The sequence below is a fragment of the Ailuropoda melanoleuca genome, chromosome 10 (genome assembly GCF_002007445.2).
Source record: "Ailuropoda melanoleuca isolate Jingjing chromosome 10, ASM200744v2, whole genome shotgun sequence".
Taxonomy (NCBI): Eukaryota; Metazoa; Chordata; class Mammalia; order Carnivora; family Ursidae; genus Ailuropoda; species Ailuropoda melanoleuca.
In genome coordinates this window covers 20,927,380-20,945,846 of record NC_048227.1, presented here as the reverse complement: position 1 = coordinate 20,945,846, position 18,467 = coordinate 20,927,380, and the positions used below count along the sequence as shown (strand labels likewise).

The following is an 18,467-nucleotide window of genomic DNA, read 5'->3' as shown; positions in this document are numbered from 1 at the left end:
CCACCCCCCTCTCCCTTCCTTCCCCATCTTTCCCTCCCTCCCTCTCTCCTCCTTCCTGCCTCCCCCTCTCTCTCCCTCCTCCTCCCCCCTTCTCTCTCTCCTTCCTTCCCTTCTCTCTGTATTCCTTTTCTTTCCTTCCTTCCTCCCCTTCCCTTTTTTCTCCTTCTCTCTTTCTTTCCCTGTTTGCAGTATCCCTTTGTAGCAAGTACCTTTCAAAATTCATAAACTTCCTAGGCTTAAAGAGGACTAGGGATGCCCAGCTGGCTCAGTCATAGAGCATGCAACTCTTGATCACTGGGTTGTAAGTTTGAATTAATTATAATCGTGATGATAAAAAAAATATATAGGAATGGTACATCTAGTGCTGATGAATTGCCAGGCAGTATGTGGAGTGCTTTTTGGTTAATTTATGTAATTCTAATCCACACAACCACCCTAGGGGTGGGCACGACCGTATTAACCCCAATTTACAGGTCAGGAAATGGAGATTCAGATAAGTGAGGGAACTTGCCCAGAGACACACAGCAAACAACCGAGGCATTGGAACCCAGACCTGATCTGACTCCAGAATTGCCACCATTCAACCACGTAATGGCACGGCCCCTGAAAGGGACACGTTGAGGGACCTGACCTAGCCAGAGTTGAGGAGAGGCAGGGGGTTAGAGAACACCCCAAGGCATGAGCAAAAGCAAGCTAGGCAGGACACAGTGTGGCTCAAGTGCAGGAGGGGATGAGACGGAGTCTGGTGCTTTCAAGGAACTGCAGGGAGGGCCAGCGTGGGTGAGTCACAGGGAACATTCTTGTCCAAAAGAAGGTCCTGGAAGGGAATTCATACTTCCTGATTACATTTCTAAGGATCAGAAAGTCCCTTCTTTCTAGTTATCAGACTCCAGAGAACCCGTAGTCATCACAGTACATCACCCTGGCTAGGCACGGTTCTCACTGCTGTGGCCGCCTCACCTCACTTATTCCTCCCGACAGCCCTCCATGGTAAATAGTTTAATCCCCTCATCTTGTAGATGAGAGAACAGAGCCTCGGAGATGGTAACTTGCCCCAAGGTCACACGGATAGCAAGTAGCATGTCAGGATTCGAACCCAGAACACAGGCCATGACCCACCTCTCTTGACAGCAGCTGTGGAGATCTGGGCTATCCTAGAGGCCCCCACCCCACAGCCCACCGCCCTCCCTGAACCCTCCTCTTGCTGCGTACACACAGGTGGCTGGTTTCATGGTCCAGGGACAGGAGTTGTCTGCAGCTGAAGCCAACATCAGCTCAGGCCACTGTACCCCTTTGTACCAGGACGTGGGTCTGTGGCCCAGCTTTAACACTCACTCCTGTAGGCTGTCCTCTAGCCACAGCTGACACACATGGCCCTCATGACCGTCCTGTGTGGCAGGGCCTTGGATAAATCAGGTCCGGAGTGACAGGGGGGGTACAGGTCATGGTGGGGACACTCCCTGGTATGGACACATTTCTGCCAGACTGACCGGTCACCATTTCCAATACGGGGGCCTCCAGGGGCTGAGAAAAGCTGCTGGAGCCCAGCCCCACACTCCCACCCACCTTCTCCCTCCTGAAACTGGCTCCCGTTCCCAGAGTCGCTGTTGGAGAGTTAGAACCAGGAGCTGTTAGGAGTCTTCCTCATTACAATATGAACTTCATAAGGAAAGGGACCCCATGTGTCTTGTTCACTATTATATCCTCTGTGCTTTGCAGAGTGCCCAGCACCTAGTAGGCACTCACTGCATACTCAGTGGATAAAGAAGTGAGCGGGTGGGTGGAAGGAGGCATGGACGCCTGGGCGGGTGGGTAGAGAGGGGCTTGGGTGGAACACTCTCCTCGCACGTAGTGGCTGGCAGCCACACTGGGGCAGGGGGGTCCCCAACTGTGGCTGCCCTCTGCCCCTCAGCTGCCCTTGCCCCCCTAACTGGCCCCCTCCCCACCCAGGTATTCCAAAGTCAAGCATTTGCTGCAGGATCTGGATGAGCTCATGGAAGCGGTCCTGGAGAGAATCCTGGCTCCCAAGCAGAGCTACAGCAATGCCACGAGGACTCTGAACTTCACCATCTGGAACGACACACCGCTGGTTCTGATTGACGAGCGGAACCCGCACCACCCCGTGGTCCTTGATCTCTTTGGGGATGTCCACAATAGCTCAGCAAGTAGCAGCCCAGCTCCAGGAAGTACCTGCACTGCCCAAGGGTGCAAAATGGCCATGAGAATAGTAAGTGGGCTCCAGGCAGGCATCAAGCAACGGACCCTACCCGGGGAGGCTGATGGGAGTTTCTTTCCTTTAATAATCTGGGTCTTGCTGGGCGGAAAGGCAGGCTGGAAGCCAGTGCCCATTTTGTATGTTTAGAAAGCTTTCTTTTTTAAATAGAAAGAGCTGGTCTGTTAGTCCAGACACTATTGGATGCCAGTGACCCAGGTCACACTAGCTTAAGCAAAACAAGGAATTCACTGGCTCGTATACTGAGAACTCCAGGGGTAGACTGGGTTCAGGTATGGCTGGATCCAGGCATTCAAATGTTCTCTTCAGGACTCTAACTCTATTTTTGTTCAGCTTTTCTCCCAGTTGACCTCACTCTCTAGCAGCCTCTCTCCGAGCAGAGGGTCTTGGCAATGCCAGACATTCACCCCATCAGCTCAGCACTCTCCCCTGAGAAACAGAACTCCTATTCTCCCATAGCCCCAGCAAAAGTCCTGGGTCACATGCTCACCCCTCAACCAATCACCGTGTGCTGGAGAATGGGCTCTCATGATTGGCCAGTCCTTGGTCATGTGCCCTAGAGCTGGGGTGATGTCAGCCTCTACCATGTGGACCCAGTGAGGGGGGAAAGGGTGCTTTCCTGACGAAGGAATTAAGTGTTACTATCAAAAGATGAGGGGCATAAATATGGGGCAGGTGAAAACCTACAGGCGTGCAGTACCATCTGATACCAGAGTGTAACTGCCCTGCACCAGGATGCTGGGATGCCTGCCAGCCGACCAGTGGGAAGAGGATTCCTGTCTGTGCCTCTAAGTCTAGGGAGCTCCCTAACTTACAGATCCCTGGCCCCCACTCCTGGGGAAGCTGAACAGGCCTAGAAATCTGTATTGTTAACAGCCTCCCTGGTGATTCGGATGGTTACCCTTGGTTGGGGACCCAAGCTGTGGCCATACACTCCCCAGGAGGAGGCCCCTGACTTCCACTGAATCGGGGCTCCCCCTATGTCTCCACAAAACCAGCAAACTAGTCTGAGGCTCCAGAGGCCCCGTGCCAGCTCTGACCCAGTGCCCTACTGATTTTTGGTGCAGTTACCCACCTTCCCATGTCCGGCTCCTCACCTGTGAAGCAAGCTTGTTCCCGCTGGCTGCCCCAGCTCTCGGGGTCAGGCCCTGTATGTGCGCACGCGGTGCATGCTGCATGGGTGTGTGTGTGCACACACTCAGTGCATGCTCTGTGTGTGTATGTGTGTGTGTGTGCGCCCATGTGTAGTGCATGCTGTGTGTGTGTGTGCATGCGCAGTGCATGCCGTGTGGGTATATGTGCGTGCACTCGGTGCATGCTCTGTGTGTGGTGTGCACGCGCAGTGCATGCTGTGTGTGTGTGTGCGTGCACTCAGTGCATGCTGTGTGTGTGTGTGCACGCGCAGTGCATGCTTTGTGGGTATGTGTGCGTGCACTCGGTGCATGCTGTGTGTGTGTGCGTGCACTCGGTGCATGCTGTGTGGGTGTGTGTGCACGCGCAGTGCATGCCGTGTGGGTGTGTGTGCATGTACTCAGTGCATGCTCTGTGTGTGTGTGTGTGTGTGTGTGCCCATGTGTGGTGCATGCTGTGTGTGTGTGTGTGCACGCGCAGTGCATGCCGTGTGGGTATGTGTGCACGTACTCAGTGCATGCTGTGTGGGTGTGTGTGCGTGCACTCGGTGCATGCTGTGTGTGTGTGTGTGCACGTGCAGTGCATGCTTTGTGGGTATGTGTGCGTGCACTCGGTGCATGCTGTGTGGGTGTGTGTGCACGCGCAGTGCATGCCGTGTGGGTGTGTGTGCACGTACTCAGTGCATGCTCTGTGTGTGTGTGTGTGTGCACGCGCAGTGCATGCCGTGTGGGTATGTGTGCGTGCACTCGGTGCATGCTGTGTGGGTGTGTGTGCACGTGCAGTGCATGCCGTGTGGGTATGTGTGTGTGCACTCGGTGCATGCTGTGTGGGTGTGTGTGCACGTACTCAGTGCATGCTGTGTGTGTGTGCATGCCCGGTGCATGCTGTGTATGTGTGTACTCGGGTGTGTGCTTGTGTAGTGGGGAGGAGGGTCTGCTGGCCTGTTTCCTCATGATGATGAAGTAGGATTACTGTACAAATCGAATGCAGTAATAGAAAATCCTCAGAACAGAGTCTGGGACAGAGTGAGTGTTAAGGGTTATCGTCATCTCCCTAAGGAGGGAGGAAGAGAACTCCAGGAATGGGCTTGAGGACAGTGACCGAGGCCGGCCCTGGGGAGGGCAGTCTCAGAATGTGGAGAAGCTCCTCCCGGCCTCCTGGGTTCCAGAAGGAAGGCCCACTAGAGGGCTGAAAGAGGCAGAGTGGCCAAGGCCAGAATCCCGGAGCTGCGGCAGTGCTGTCTGCATGGTGACTTGGGCATCGTGGTGGGCCGGCTGTGGTAAAGTGGAGGGGACCCTGCACCCCTCACAGGGATGAGGCTGACAAGGCCCAGGTCCTTCCCCCGCTGAGGGGGAGGGAGCCTTGAGCCTTGAGTCCTTCATGGTCCGCACGGCCTCCAGGGAGCTGCCTCTGGAAGTCTGTGAGGAGGCCAGGAAAGGAGTCAGGGAAGTTAGAGGGTCCGGGTGCATCTGTCTGTCTGTGTGGCCACAGGAGCATGAATATGGATCGGCTAGGTATGTGGGCCGGGGAGAAGGTCTAGATATGAGTGTGTGTGGCTGTGACCGTGACATCGTGTGGCTGTGGATGTCAGGAAGTGGGCACGTCTATGTGTACGTGTGTGCGTGTGTGTATTCGCTCACGCATAAGGCTGGTACAGGGGTGGCCAGCGACCGTGTGTGAGACCTTGTGACCGAGCAGCCGTGTGTGAGGGGACAGCCCTGCAAGCGTGAGTGTGAACACATTCTCCACCGGCTCAGCAGCCGCTAGCCCCGGCACCGAGGTGCGGCCCAGGGAAGGGCAGCTGGCCCTTGGGGACGGTGGCAGGGGGCCCCTGCCAGCACATCCTGCGCCCACCAGAACCCCTCTCGGCCTCCGCAGTGCAGCCTCAACGGGACCGTGTGCACTTTCCGGAACTTCACCAGCGCCACCCAGGCCGTGACAGAGTGGTACGTCCTGCAGGCCACCAACATCTTCTCGCAGGTGCCCACGCACGAACTGGTGGAGATGGGCTACCCCGCCGAGAGGCTGATCCTGGCCTGCCTGTTCGGGCCCGAGCCCTGCAGCTACAGGTGAGAGCCACTCTGGGCCTGCCTGGCCTGCCCCCCACCCCCACCGTCACAGCCCTGAGCCACCACGGACCTGTGCCTCCGTGTCTCCAGGCGGATTTCCCGGAGGCAGAGCCGGAGAGGGATGTGTGGAGGGCCCATGACATTCGAGGGAATCGCTTTAGGACACGTCTGTAAAGGCAGGCAGGATGAGGAAGGAGGAAGGAGCTCAATGAGGCCGTGGTCTCAGGCGACGTCAGGTCCGATCCCTGGGCATCGGGAACATCAGCCACACCACAGGACTGTCCTCCTGAGGGGCCGGCCTTTTGTACCTGCAGCATCAGTGCCTTACGGGCCATGGGCCACCCTAGGAGGATGGGCTGGGGTCCCCTCACTTCCCAGGCAAGGGGGCTGAAGAGGAGGCAGCTGTGAGCTGTTCGCCTCCAACACCCAGCAGCTGAGGGGTCTGGGCGGGCACCCTGGCACCTCCGGCCCTGATTCTCATCCCGGACCATCCACCACCTCGGGTTCCCGGGAGGAGAGCTGAGCTGGCTCAGCTCAGCACTTAGAAGGGAGCGTTCTCTGGCATGCCTGACAATCCCAAGGTTGAGAGGATGGCAGAGTGAGAATAACGTTCACCCCAAAAGCCTGTGCAGCTCTTACGACAGGTCCCCAGCCTCCCCCCCGCTCACTTCCCTTGCTGCTGTCACACCCAGCCCCGGACCCTAGCGTCTCTGGGGCAGGACCACAGCCTGGAAGCTGGGCCCAGGCAAAGCTGCTCTGGCCGCAGGGCCTCCAGGACTCGTGGCCAGAGCTCTGGGTGTGCAGGGCCCACATGTGCTGGCATCCTGTTGGTCTGGGGCTCCACGGTCTCCCACTTCGGGGCGCTGGAGATGTCCACGGAGTCCTGCCACATCTCATGAGTAACAGGCTTCTGGTGTCACCCTCCAGGGGACGGTGCCTGAGCCCTGCGCTCTCTCTACCCATGAGCCTTCAGGAAGCTCTACTGAGTCTGCTTAACGCCACGGGGACCCTCTGTCCCCCCAAAGGCACAGGGGCAGGCATTCTGCAGGCAGTTTCAGGGAATCCAGGGCCCCCGGAGCCGGCAGAGGTGCACATCCCGCCGTGTGGTGTGAACTGGAAAGGTGTGGCCTGCAGGCGGAAGAGTACAGGCCAGTGCTCCTGCCGACAGGACGCGTCTGGCCCGTGGCGATGGCGTGGCTGGCTGCTGGCTGCATGCCAACCCCTCGCTCTCAGCCAGTGGCCTTTGCTCAGCACACCCCTGGCCAGCCGCTCCTGGCAGCCCTCCCAGAAGGCTGCAGGTAGCCCGTGGACTGGCGTGTCACATCTGCACGGTCACCTTTGCCCTCTCGCTAGAGAGAGAGGTCAGACTCTGCCTTCGAGCATGGGGCCCATCTGCTCAGTGAGAAGAGCCCTGGGCGGTGGGTGAGGTGGGAAAGGGGAGGGGTCTGTTGGGGTCTGCGGGGATCTACCGTCAGGTCCCTGGGCCTTGAGCGGGGTCCTGGTGTCAGAAGATCGGCGTTGTGCACAGAGCGTGGCTTCATTGTGGGCAGCTCCCACGCTGGCACCCTCCACAAGGCAGGTCCCACTGGGTCACGGGACTGAGCGTGAGGAATGAGTGGACCCCTAAAGAGAAGCAGAGTAGCTGTTAGCAGAGAAGGGGCAACAGATGGCTCTGGGGCAGGCAAAGCACCCAGCATCGGCCAGGCCACTTCTGTGGTGTGGCTGTGGCTGGGGAGTAACTATAGTGAGGGGGTCAAGGTTAGACCACTGGGTTCAAATCCTTGCTCTACCTTACAAGCCGCGTGACCCTAAACAAGTTTAACCTCGATGGGCCTCGGTTTTCCTCTTCTGTGAAATGGGGTAATAACATGCCTACTCTGCGGGGCTATTTTGAGTATTGGATGAGGTGATATGTGACAGTAGTGCTGGCCTCAATAAATAATAGTTATTATTGTCATTAAACCCACATTTGATCAGGAACTCATTATTCAATAATAATGCTAACATTTATTGAGCCCTGCTGGTATGTCAGATTAGTACTTCACAGGTATAAAATTTAATTTAACCCTGGCCATAAGCCCATGAGAAAGGTACTCTTATGTCACTGCGTTTCATAGGATGCAACCAAGGCCCAGAGAGGTTAAGCAACGTCTCTGAGGTCACACAGCTAGTGAGTGGCAAAGCTGGCAGTCTGGGCCATCAGAAAACCAGATCATCATCTTCCCTCCCCACCCACCTTTTCCAAGCCTGTTCTTTGTCACCTGCTTCCCTGAGTCAGCCTCAGACGCGGTGCCAGAGGACACGTGCCTCTCTCTGCCCTCCCGACGCCAGGCTCCAAACACTATGTCCCCGCTTCCTCACTGTCCTTCTGGCTCCATCCTCTCTCCCTCAAATGTGGCACATGCTCAAGAAACAGCCACTGTAATTAGGAAAAAAAGAAGCCACATTTGGACCCTGATGCCAAACTGCCTGGATTTGAATGCCAGCTCTGCGTGGGTCACGCTTCTTGGCCTCTCTGGGCCTCGGTATTCTCATCTGGAAAATGGGGATTGTGACATGGCCTCATAGGGCTATCGTGGGGATGGAAGGACATAGATGGTGTGTTATAGAAAGTCGATTTGGGTTTATACAGATAAGATCGATTTGGGGGAAGAATGGCACAAAGGTGAGGTGCCCTCCTCATCACAGCATATGCCGGGAGGGACACCACCCAGCATGTTGACCTTCCTCACTTGGTTAAAGGACTGAGGGGGGCAGGCTTCTTTATAGAAAGATGCCTGCCTTCCCTTCCTTGTGGAACAAGTCGCAAAGTTGAGCCCTGGTGTCCTGGAGACAGGAATATAGACCATTTAGAATTATGTGGGGAAGAGTTCCCTTTTCTCCGTTCGTTCATGTTACTCAGTCATTTATACCAGCACCAACTTGTGTATATTTGTGTTGTAACCCCATCGCACGTTATTTATTTTCTTACTCAAATTCTTCCAGCTTTGGCCAGTACCAGCTTCTCATGTGGGGCTCCTGTGTCTCTTGGACACATCCCCATCTCTCTCTCTCTCTCTCTTTTTTTTTTTTTTTTTTTTTTTTTTGACTACTTCTTTACTTTCTGGCACTGTAAGATGCCCCAGCCTTAGAAGCAGCCGTTTCTCTGAGGAGCTCTGGTTCCTTTTACTGGAGAATGGGATTTAGAAACCAAGATCTAGGCACATATAAGCCAGCAGCAGCTTATTATTATTGCTTCGCGGAGCGGCTCGCTAGCTTACGCCCTGGGAAGTCTTTCCCGACCCTTACCACACAGTACCACTGCTGTTATACCGCTTCCTGCCAGGATGCTCTGCCTCTCAGTCTTTCCCAGAGGTTTGCGCCAGTCTTGGGCCAGAGGCCTTACGCCCATCTGGGGAAGGTGTTTTGGGAAAATGCCTGGCTCTGGAGCGAGAGTCGGCGGGTGCTGGGAGCAGCTTCTTCAGGTAAAGAGCGTGATCAACAAGCAAATAGTTGGCACACACGCAAGACGGAGAGAGAGCACAACCCTGGGCAGGAGGGGATCAGGCCGCGCCCTGAACGGCCTCCTCCTTCTGGGCTGCAGATGTCCAAGAAGGTTTCTTGGGAACAGTGTGTCCCCACACGCCTGGGGCGGGGTCTCTCCCTCCAGAACAGTGCCCGGCTTTAGCCGGTTTGCCCTGCTCTGGCCACAGCCCTGGCTCTCCACAGATGCAGACTCCCGAGCACCCGCCCAGAGCTATTTCTTCCCTCCGGGCCTTTGCCTGCACTGTGCTCCCGGCCTCATGTGCCCTTTCTCCTCTCTGGCCCCTAGGCTGCTCGCCTACCTCTTAGCCACCCTTAAAAGTCTCAGCTCAGGCCTCCCCTCCCTCAAGAACCCTTCCATGACCCACACCCCCACACACACACACCCCTGGGAGAATGAGGTGTCACTCCTCCAAGCTTATCTCTGTTGATCCACTTATCACATATTATAATTTACCCAACAAATATTTACTGAGTGTCTGTCTACTGCGGGCCAGGCTCAGAGGACAGCGTGGGGAGCGTGGCTGCCAGCACTTGCTGACTATTTCAATATGCTCGCCATCCAACCCTCGCCTTCGTCCTGTCGTCCTGTAGGGCAGGTGCTCTTACCATCCCGGCGCTACAGGTGGGGCCGGCCAGGCTGAGAGAGCCCAAGCTCACCAGCTACTCAGTGACAAAGCCCAAATTAGAATCTAGGCAGGCTGGCTCCCAGGCGTGGGATCTTAGCCTCTAAATGCTTCCTTCCTCAAGACAGACAGCAGCCCTCCCTGGGCTTACCTTCTAAAGCAGCAGGCAGCTGATAAGCAAGCAGTTGACTAAGGAAGATAATTTCCGATTTTGACACATGTTATCAGGGAATAAGCAGGCAGAACTGATCAAGTAACCGGGTAGAAAAGTGACTTTGCCTGCGGAGTGCAGGGGTGAGGGTAGGGGGGTCTCAGAACAGGTGAATCCTAAAGGATGAGGAGAAGCCCCTTACTTGGCCAGTTGGTCAGAGAATATTCCGGGCACCCAGGAGCCTTGAATTTGGAAACATCTCGGAGTGCTGATGGAGCGTAACAGACAAGGGAGAGAAGAGCAACGTAGGGCGTTTGCATTTTCTTCTGTGAGCAGCAAGGAGCCTCTGGAGGGTTCGAGCAGGGGTGTACCCTGGAATCACAGTTCAAACCATCGCCCTGACCACTGTGCAGAGGGGAAGCAGGGGACCCTGCAGGAAGTACGCAGGGCCGGGCACTGGTGGCTTGAACCCTGTTGCAGGGGGATCCTCAGCGACGGAGAGAGGTAGACAAGCCAGAGACACATTCTGGAAGGGGAGCATTGACAGAACGCTGCTCTGAGTGCCTCTCCACACCAGGTCCCGCCACCACACGGTGAATATCCAGGGCAGGACTCTCTTGTTCACCTCAGTTGTCCCCCACCCAGCACCTGCCTCAGTAAACACTGGCGAAGAAATGTGATTTCTTCCTGATTTCCCTTTCATTATTGAGGACACCGAAAGCCAGACATGGAGTAAGCCACTCACATCTGCCCAGGGTCAGCTCCCAGCTTGGATGTCACAGCCTGCCCCTCAGGGATCCACCTCATTCTGCCAGTGCAGGGGGATAGGGGGCAAAGGTGGAGGGAATGGCTTCCTAATCTCAACATTGGGGCAATAACAACGGACCTCACCGGGTTCCTCTGAGGACCAAATGAGAGAATGTACGCAGAACTATGCAGCACCAGGTGGGCCCCTAAAAGTTGCATGGTCAATGTTTCGAAATCCAGGGCTTAGAAGACAATATTGCATTTCAATGGGTGTTTCTGCACTCAGCCCCCTTCCTTCCTGTTTTTAATAAAACAAGAAAAACAAAATAAAACCATGCGAAGACTTTGTAAAGCTATTCCTTCCAGAGACCCGAGGACACACCTATAGGCAGAATAGAGCACAATGATCTCCCGTGGACACGCCATCCCAATCCCACAGCCACGACTCTCTTCCCCTCTGTCCATACTGCAAGCAAAGCCCAGACTCCAGGGTCTTTCACCTGTAAAGAGCTCAGAATGCATCCGCAAGAGAGAAAGACTTTTTTTAAAAAACCAAACCGCAATGCCATTATCCCACCTAAAAAAAAATTAACAATAATTCTTTAATACCATCAACTATCCAATCATGTCCATACTCATTAATGTCCTACCTTTTTGCTTGTATGCGTGTGTGAATCAGGATCCAATTAAAGGCAGCATGTTGTGATTGCGACCCAAGTCTTTAAAGTTTCTGTTCATCTGTAGGTTGTGTCCCCTTTCCTCTCTCACAGGGTGTTTGTTGAAGGAACTGGGGTGTTTATCCTATTGCATTCCCCAAGGTCTGGATTTTGCAGGTTGACTATTCTTTGGTGTCTTTGAACCTGTTCCTCTGTCTCCAGTATTTCCTGTAAATGCTGGTTAGAGACAGATGCTCAGTCCTGTTCGGGGAGGATTTTTATGTTTTATTAGCAAAGCCACCTCCTCGGCAGCCTGTGGTTTTCCATCAGGATGCAAGCAGCATTGGCCACCACCAGTGGGTGTTGCCCAAAGCCATTCATTCATCCAGGGTGGGAAATGTTGATCAATTCACTGCCTCTCCAAGGATTAGCTGGGTCAAACCAGAACTGTTTTAACAGCTATATGACAAGAAAAAAAACAAAGTCAGATGGAGGGAGCCATAGATTAGAAGAAACTTGGAAGACCTATCAACCAATCACGTTAACCTCATTTGGATCCCAATTTAAACAAATAAATTGTAAATGTAAGAGACGGTTAGAACTTTGAACTGAATATTTAACAATATTAAGGAATTCTTGTTAGTTATGTTTAACATGGTAATAGCAGTATTTAAAAAAGAGTTCTTACTTTTCAAGATACATCTGGAAATGTTTACAAACAAAATCATGAAGTCTGAGATTTGCTGGAGAATAACATGGAAGGGAGATGGGACCGGGTAGAGATGAAGCATTCGTTAGTGGCCCTGCCGTGATGATTCTTGAAGCTGGTGGTGGAGTTCACTGTCTTGACTTTTTTGTGTTTGAAATGTTCCATATCCAAAAAAGTCCTTTTTTTAACTGAATTCTTTGAAACTACAGGATATCATTGCTACCGTTATGAGCATCTTTATGGAAGCATTTCTTGTGGTGGTTATTTCCTTAGGAAACATTTCCAGGACATAAGAGGACCCTGGATAGGGTCCCACACGCCTCGTTATAAAGCCGTGTCTTTCCTTGGCCTCTTGGGGGGGGCCCTCTCCTGATTCATCCCCTCTCTGACCTGCCATGTCAGCCACTTCCCTCTTTGTGTGAGTTCCTGGCTTGCCCAGTGCACCTGGCTGGGTTCTGCGGCTCCCCTCCACCCTGCGTCCTGGACAGCAGTCCGTCAGGGAGGCACCGGCTGGGGTAGGCCTGCTCTCTGGCTGATGGTGTTTCTTTTAGGAACTTCACATCCATCTTCCACCCGGATTATGGCAACTGCTACATCTTCAACTGGGGCATGACAGAGAAGGCACTCCCTTCGGCCAACCCTGGAGTTGAGTTCGGTAAGTCGCAGTTCATCCTGGGGCCAGAGCCTTGGGGCTTGAAATCCCCACCACGTGGGGCTAAAAGACCCGGTAACCATGAGCTGTGGGGGCGCAGGGCTGGGGTTAGACAGGAGTTGGCCCAAGGAGGGGCGGCCACTGTTGGGTCTCTTCTGTGTGCGGGGAGCCATTCCATTGTCCCTGCAAAATGAAAGACCCCTCTTAAAAATTTAAAAAGAAAGGAAGAGTTTTATTTGAGCCCAAGTTAGGAGAGCTGCTGGGGATACACAGTCTTCACAAGGAAGAAAGTGCTCCAGGAACGGCACGTTTGGAGCAGGGTTACGTATGGTTTTTACAGAAAGGGTTACAAGTCATCATGACCAAGGCCATTCCGGAAAGTTAGACTTTATCTTATGTTTTTAGTACGTGCAGGGCTGTATGACTTAAATTTTATAGGAACCAGGGTTTGTTTGTTTTTTCCTTATGTTTGGAATGCTCCTTTTTGGTTATTTGTTTTAACAAAGGAGATGTACAGTGTGTGCTGCTTGGGACGGAAATAGAGCCTCTGAGGTTTTGATGGAGTCATTTTGACCTTGGTAAATGTTAAACTACAGTTTCTCTGGGAGCCCAGGAGCAGGGCCCATGACTGTTAGAAGTTGAAAATCTCCTCTAGCACCCTTCCAGAGCTCCTGTAAACATCTGGGCTAGGGACCAGTGCTCCCATTATGCTGCTGAGCAAGGTGAGGATTCAGAAGCAGTACAGCTCAGGGATCGAAGCCCAAGCTCCTGGGCCCGGGGGGAAACCCCAGCTCCACCACTGACCCCCCCGGGTGAGCCCGAGCTCAAGACTGAACTTCCGGAAGCCTTCGTTTCCCCAAAGACAGTATACAGCAGCCTAGGACAGCCTATCACATACTCCTCACGGATCACTGTGACATAATTCCATCACCCGCTTAGCACAGTGGCTGGCAAGTCCTACGTGCTCAGTATATGCCAAATATTCTTGGAAGGCTTAAAGAACTTGCCCAAGAGCACATAGCTGACCTGTGGCAGAGCCCATACTCTTACTGAGCCTCATTGTGACACGGTTCTTGAGCGAGACAGAGAGGGGGTGAAGGAGTAAACAGAAGGGGGAAGCGGTTGATGACAGAGGCCACTGTGTTGGCCTGTCTCTGGGGAAAGACTCATGGTGGCTCGGATGGCTTCGGAGATCCTTCCTCCCCTTCCCCGTCAGCTTCTGACCTTCCCAGCCTCCAGGAGGCAGGCTGTCATTCTAAGTCTCAGGGCTATTAGTCAAGAGAAGCCCAGAGAGGATGCTGACACAGGGGCCCCTCACCCAGCCCCTGTGCCCCTGAGATCACTGTGTATCACAGAGGTGCCAGTGAACTCACTTCACAGAGGCAGATGATTAGGACCAAGGAGCTCAGCTGCCTGTGTTAGAACCCCAACAACGCTCCTTCCTTGCTGGGTGACCCTGGATAAATCCTTCCACCTCTCTGTGCCTGTTTGCTCACCTGTAAAATGGGGATTATAATAATACCTTTGCTCTTGCGAGCACCAGTGAGATCATGTATAATAACGCACTTGGCCCAGCACTCAGCACATAGCAGGTGCCTGATCAATGCTAGCCTGTTGTCCTAGCCACTCAGCATAGCCCCATGGTACATAAGATACGGGGTCTAGTCTCTGCCTTCAAGGAAGAAACCATCCAGTGGGGGAGGAAGACAGACAATAAGAGTCATATAAGTGAGGCACGTACTTGGGAGAAAATTTCCAGAGCTAGGAGACCTAGTCTTGGTAGTCAGGGAAGGCTTCTGGAGGAAGTGACACTTGGGCCCAGATCCGAAGGAACAGCAGGAGGTTCCAGGTGAGGGGTGAAGGCAGTCACATAATTCCAGAGTAAGGGAATAGCATTCTTGAGGAAACAGCATTTGCAGAGGCCCAGCAGCAAGAAGGAGCATGGAAGCCAGCAAGGATTGAATGAAGAGAATGAGGACCCATGTGATTTGAGGTGGGGTGGGGCAGTCCTGCACCCCTGCCACGTGGAAAAGCAATATTGGGACTGGGGGAGACAGGGTGGCTTGGGCTAGGAAGGGGGCCTTGGAGAAGGCAAGAAGTCTCAATTTTCTCAAGGTGGAGCCAGGTTCCTGGGTGGGCCCTAGAGGTCTCCTTGGCTGGGTGGGGAGAGGGCCTGGACAGGTGGATAAGCGGGAGCGAATTCAGGCAGCCCTTGGCCCCACCTTCCCACAGGCCTGAAGCTGATCCTGGACATAGACCAGGAAGACTATGTGCCCTTCCTCACGTCCACGGCTGGTGCCCGGCTGCTGCTCCACGAGCAGAGGTCCTACCCCTTCATCAAAGATGAGGGCATCTACGCCATGTCAGGGACAGAGACATCCATCGGGGTGCTGGTGGTATGGCCGCAGCCCAAGGGCAGCCTGAGGGGGCTGGGGGTGGAAGCCCACCTGCCCAGGGCTGACCTGGCCCTCCCTCATGGTCCATTCCTACCTTGTCTTCTGGCTGGAACCTCCAGCAGGGCCACCATGCTGTGGGGAAAGAAGGGCACACTCTGACACCTACTGGGGCCTATGGCATCCCCACTAACCCCCGTGCTTGCTGGGAGGGAGGTACAAAGGGGCTTCCTAGGGGGGACCAGGGCCTCCAGGAGCAACCTCTCTGGACACAGGACAAGCTGGAGCGCAAGGGAGAGCCCTACAGCCAGTGCACCATGAACGGCTCCGACGTCCCCGTGAGAAACCTCTACAGAGACTACAACACGACCTACTCTATCCAGGTAGGAAGACAGTGTGGGCCTTGGGAACGGGGGACCCTGGCAGTCCGCATCTACCAGGCCCAAGGCCTCAGGGCTCTGGTGGAGCTGGTCCTGGCAGGACTGGCTGTACTGGGTTTTTGTGGGTGACCTCAGGGTGGTTTGTGGGTTTTGTGGCCTTTGGAGCTATGGAGCCAGTCCCGTGCCTGGGTGCCCACCGGGGCCTGGGGCTGGCCACTGCTCATCCCCACTCGGCAGCTGTGCCCTTGGATCTCACTCTGGGGTCTCCCAAAAAGAACCCTTTTGTGGGGGAGATGCTGTGCTAAGGGCTGGCGTGTGTTATATCATCCTTTGATCCTGTCTACACCCCAAGGGGCAATAATAGCATTTATTAATATACTAATAATAGCATGTTATTGTTATTAACTTATTTAAGTACTAATATACGGAGAGGAGCAGGCGCACTATGTGCTAGGCAGGCACTGTGGCAGGTGCTTTACATACACTGATTCATTTACTCCTCACAACGATGCTAAGAGTAGATAATATTACTAGGAATGAGGAAATCGGGGTGTACAGTCCCCAGTACAAAGGCCTCATCAGCTTACCTGAGAAGTCCCTCTTTGTATCCGGCCTCGAACCCCCTTGCTCCAACTGGGGCTTCCCTCTCACCATGACTTCCGGGGCAGCCAGGAGGGCCCGTCCCAAGACCCAGCCGCAGTGGAGAGGACTGTCTAAGGCCTCCACACAGGTGACAAACGACCCCTGGCTGACACTTCTTCCCCAGCCCGGGAGGCCTTTGCAGATATGACAACTGAGGCATGACGAGGAGGAAGTCTAGGGCCCACCTCTGTGCCTGTGAGCCCTGAGCATGGTGTGGGCTTCCCTTTTGTCTCAGTTCCTGGAAATCCGACCCTCCCCCGTGCCCACCCTCCTGCCCACTCTGTCCAGTTGACCTGTGCACCCTACACCCTGACCCGTTAACGAGAACTATCGAAGAGTGGCTGTAGTATTTGGACCAAGCCAGCCCTCCCCACATCCTGTGTAGGGCCCCTGCAAGGTGGCGGGGCCATCTTCAGAGAGCTGGGTCTGGCAGGAGTCCCTCCGCGGGGACAAGGGACTGAGAAGGACAGCCACAACCCGGCTGTGGGGGTCAGGAGGCGCAGCTCCTCAGCAGGAGGAACCCCTCGCCTGGCTCCCCGGCTCCCTGGGCCTCAGCATTACCTCCCCCCAGGCCCCTACCCCTGGAGCTGGGCTGGGGCATGGAAGTCACAGCCGTGTTCTCCCGCCCTCCTATGGCAGGCCTGTATTTGCTCCTGCTTCCAAGAGCACATGATCCAGAACTGCAGCTGTGGCCACTACCTGTACCCGCTGCCCCGTGGGGAGAGATACTGCAACAACCGGGAGTTCCCAGACTGGGGTGAGCGTGGATCCCGGGTGGGCACTGGTGCCCTGGCCAGCTGGGGCTCTGACTGCAAAGCCCGGGGCACAGCTCCATGTCCTCAGCAGGGCCGGGGATGTGGCCAGGCCCGCGCCTCCACAGTCCACAGCTCCCCTCCTCCCCCAGGCTCCCCTCCCTCCTGTGTATGTGTGCCACGTAAATGCCTGCCCACGCGTGAGCTTGGCATGCAGTGGCTGACAAGGGCACGTGTGTGTGTGTGCACGCACGTGCACGGGAGAGGGCATTTGTATGTTTGTGTCTTAATGCACAGGAGCACTGGGACCGAGTCTGCACATGTGTTCACACATGGGCGTGGATTGCTTCCAGTGTTTGCATCTGTGCATGCTGACTCGTGTGCCCATGTATGTGTGTGTCTGCATGTACCCACCATGCCACACGTAGGAGCCTCAGCATGCGTGTCCGTGTGTGTGTGTAAGCTCACAGTGTCTCTCTGTGGGGTGCTGGGTGGGAAGGGAGACAGAGGTGGCCTCCAAGAGTCTGAGGCCTGAAGCCACAGAAGGAGGAGCCCTGGCGTCCAAACATGATGGATGTTGTCGGAAGCAGAGAGAGTCCCATCACCTCGTAAAAACAATGAAATATGTAGCCAGGAAGAGAAACTATCTCTTTCGACCACCCATCCCTTCATGCATGACCCCATCACCCTGCCCGCCGGCCCTGAGGGGAGATGACAGAAGGAAAGCTGCTCTCATCCTGCTGAATCTGGGATGTTTGGGGCGAGGCTCCCCCAGGCCAGGCTGGGGCGAAATGGCTGGACGTGGGGGGAGGGGTGGGAAGGGATGACCCTCCATGGCAGGAGAGCTGGGACAGAGACAGCGCCCCCACCCACCGAACCACCAGCCTTGGGGGGCCATTGGCCAGGAGGGTAGGAGGCAGCCTGAGGCTCAAAGGGAGAGAGAAAAACATCTAGAAACCCCCTCTCCAAGTCTCTCCCCCTCTCCCTTCCACCCCCGTCCTATTCAGCCTATTGTTACTCACACCTGCGCATGAGCGTGGCCCAGAGGGAGACCTGCATCAACATGTGCAAGGAGTCCTGCAAGTGAGTAGGGGGCAATGAGACTNCCAGTGACACCCAGTACAAGATGACCATCTCCATGGCCGACTGGCCTTCTGAGGCCTCTGAGGTGAGGTGGTGGAGTAGCCAAGCTCCTGGCCGCCCACCTTTGGGCTGGGGGACAGGTCTGGGCACAGGTCTGCCATCTGTTTGTCCCTCCACCCATGTCTCCCAAGGCGCTGTGCTGGGGACACAGCAGTGAAGGAGAGAGGCACAGCCCTTTGCTCTTGGGGAGCTTACATTCTAGTGGGGGAGACAGACAATACACAGAAATTAGATCATTTTAAAGTGTGATAATGGTAGGATGAGGGAGAGTAACCAGGGAAAACCACTCTAGACAGAGTGGTCAGGGAAGACCTCCTTGCAGAGGGACATCTGAGTGAAAGCTGCAGGATGAGCTGAGCCAGCCTGGGCAGGGCTGGGGAGAGGGTCTGGGCAGAGGAAGAGCACATGCAAGGGTCAGAGGTGGGAAAGACCCGGCGCATGATGGCTGGGCCTCTGGGGAAAGTGCCTGGAGCCCAGAGTGCCTTCTCCCCACAGCAGCACCCAGTGTGCACTATTACCTTCCTCCTCTCTGTGCCAACACACGGTCAGTCCCGGAGGCTTTGGGAAGCTTCAGGGCTGTGGTCTGTCCCCAGCCGGTAGCAGGGCCCAGGATTAGGAGGGGGTGCTGCAGATGCCATGTTTTTCAGCTGCCTTCTTGGAT

The 18,467-nt window shown here is 54.9% G+C and overlaps 1 protein-coding gene and 1 long non-coding RNA gene across 3 annotated transcripts in view; one reads left to right on the top strand and one right to left on the bottom strand.

The window, feature by feature from the left end:
* SCNN1B (sodium channel epithelial 1 subunit beta) overlaps positions 1-18,467 on the top strand; it is a 53,468-nt gene that overhangs the window by 33,080 nt on the left and 1,921 nt on the right. Inside the window, 7 exon segments of the mRNA XM_034670259.1 lie at positions 1,951-2,227; positions 5,243-5,433; positions 12,396-12,499; positions 14,729-14,892; positions 15,165-15,272; positions 16,551-16,668; positions 17,671-17,831. Coding sequence (XP_034526150.1) covers positions 1,951-2,227; positions 5,243-5,433; positions 12,396-12,499; positions 14,729-14,892; positions 15,165-15,272; positions 16,551-16,668; positions 17,671-17,831 — 1,123 coding nt within the window.
* LOC109490877 lies at positions 5,450-18,466 on the bottom strand. Of its 2 annotated transcripts, none has more exons than XR_002144223.2 (5): positions 18,325-18,466; positions 11,824-12,679; positions 11,130-11,594; positions 7,695-7,852; positions 5,450-7,056 (listed from the first exon to the last, which is right to left on the bottom strand). It is a non-coding gene; the product is annotated as an uncharacterized LOC109490877 (long non-coding RNA). The 2 variants fall into 2 exon arrangements; XR_004628461.1 differs by lacking the exon at positions 18,325-18,466 and adding an exon at positions 14,238-14,718.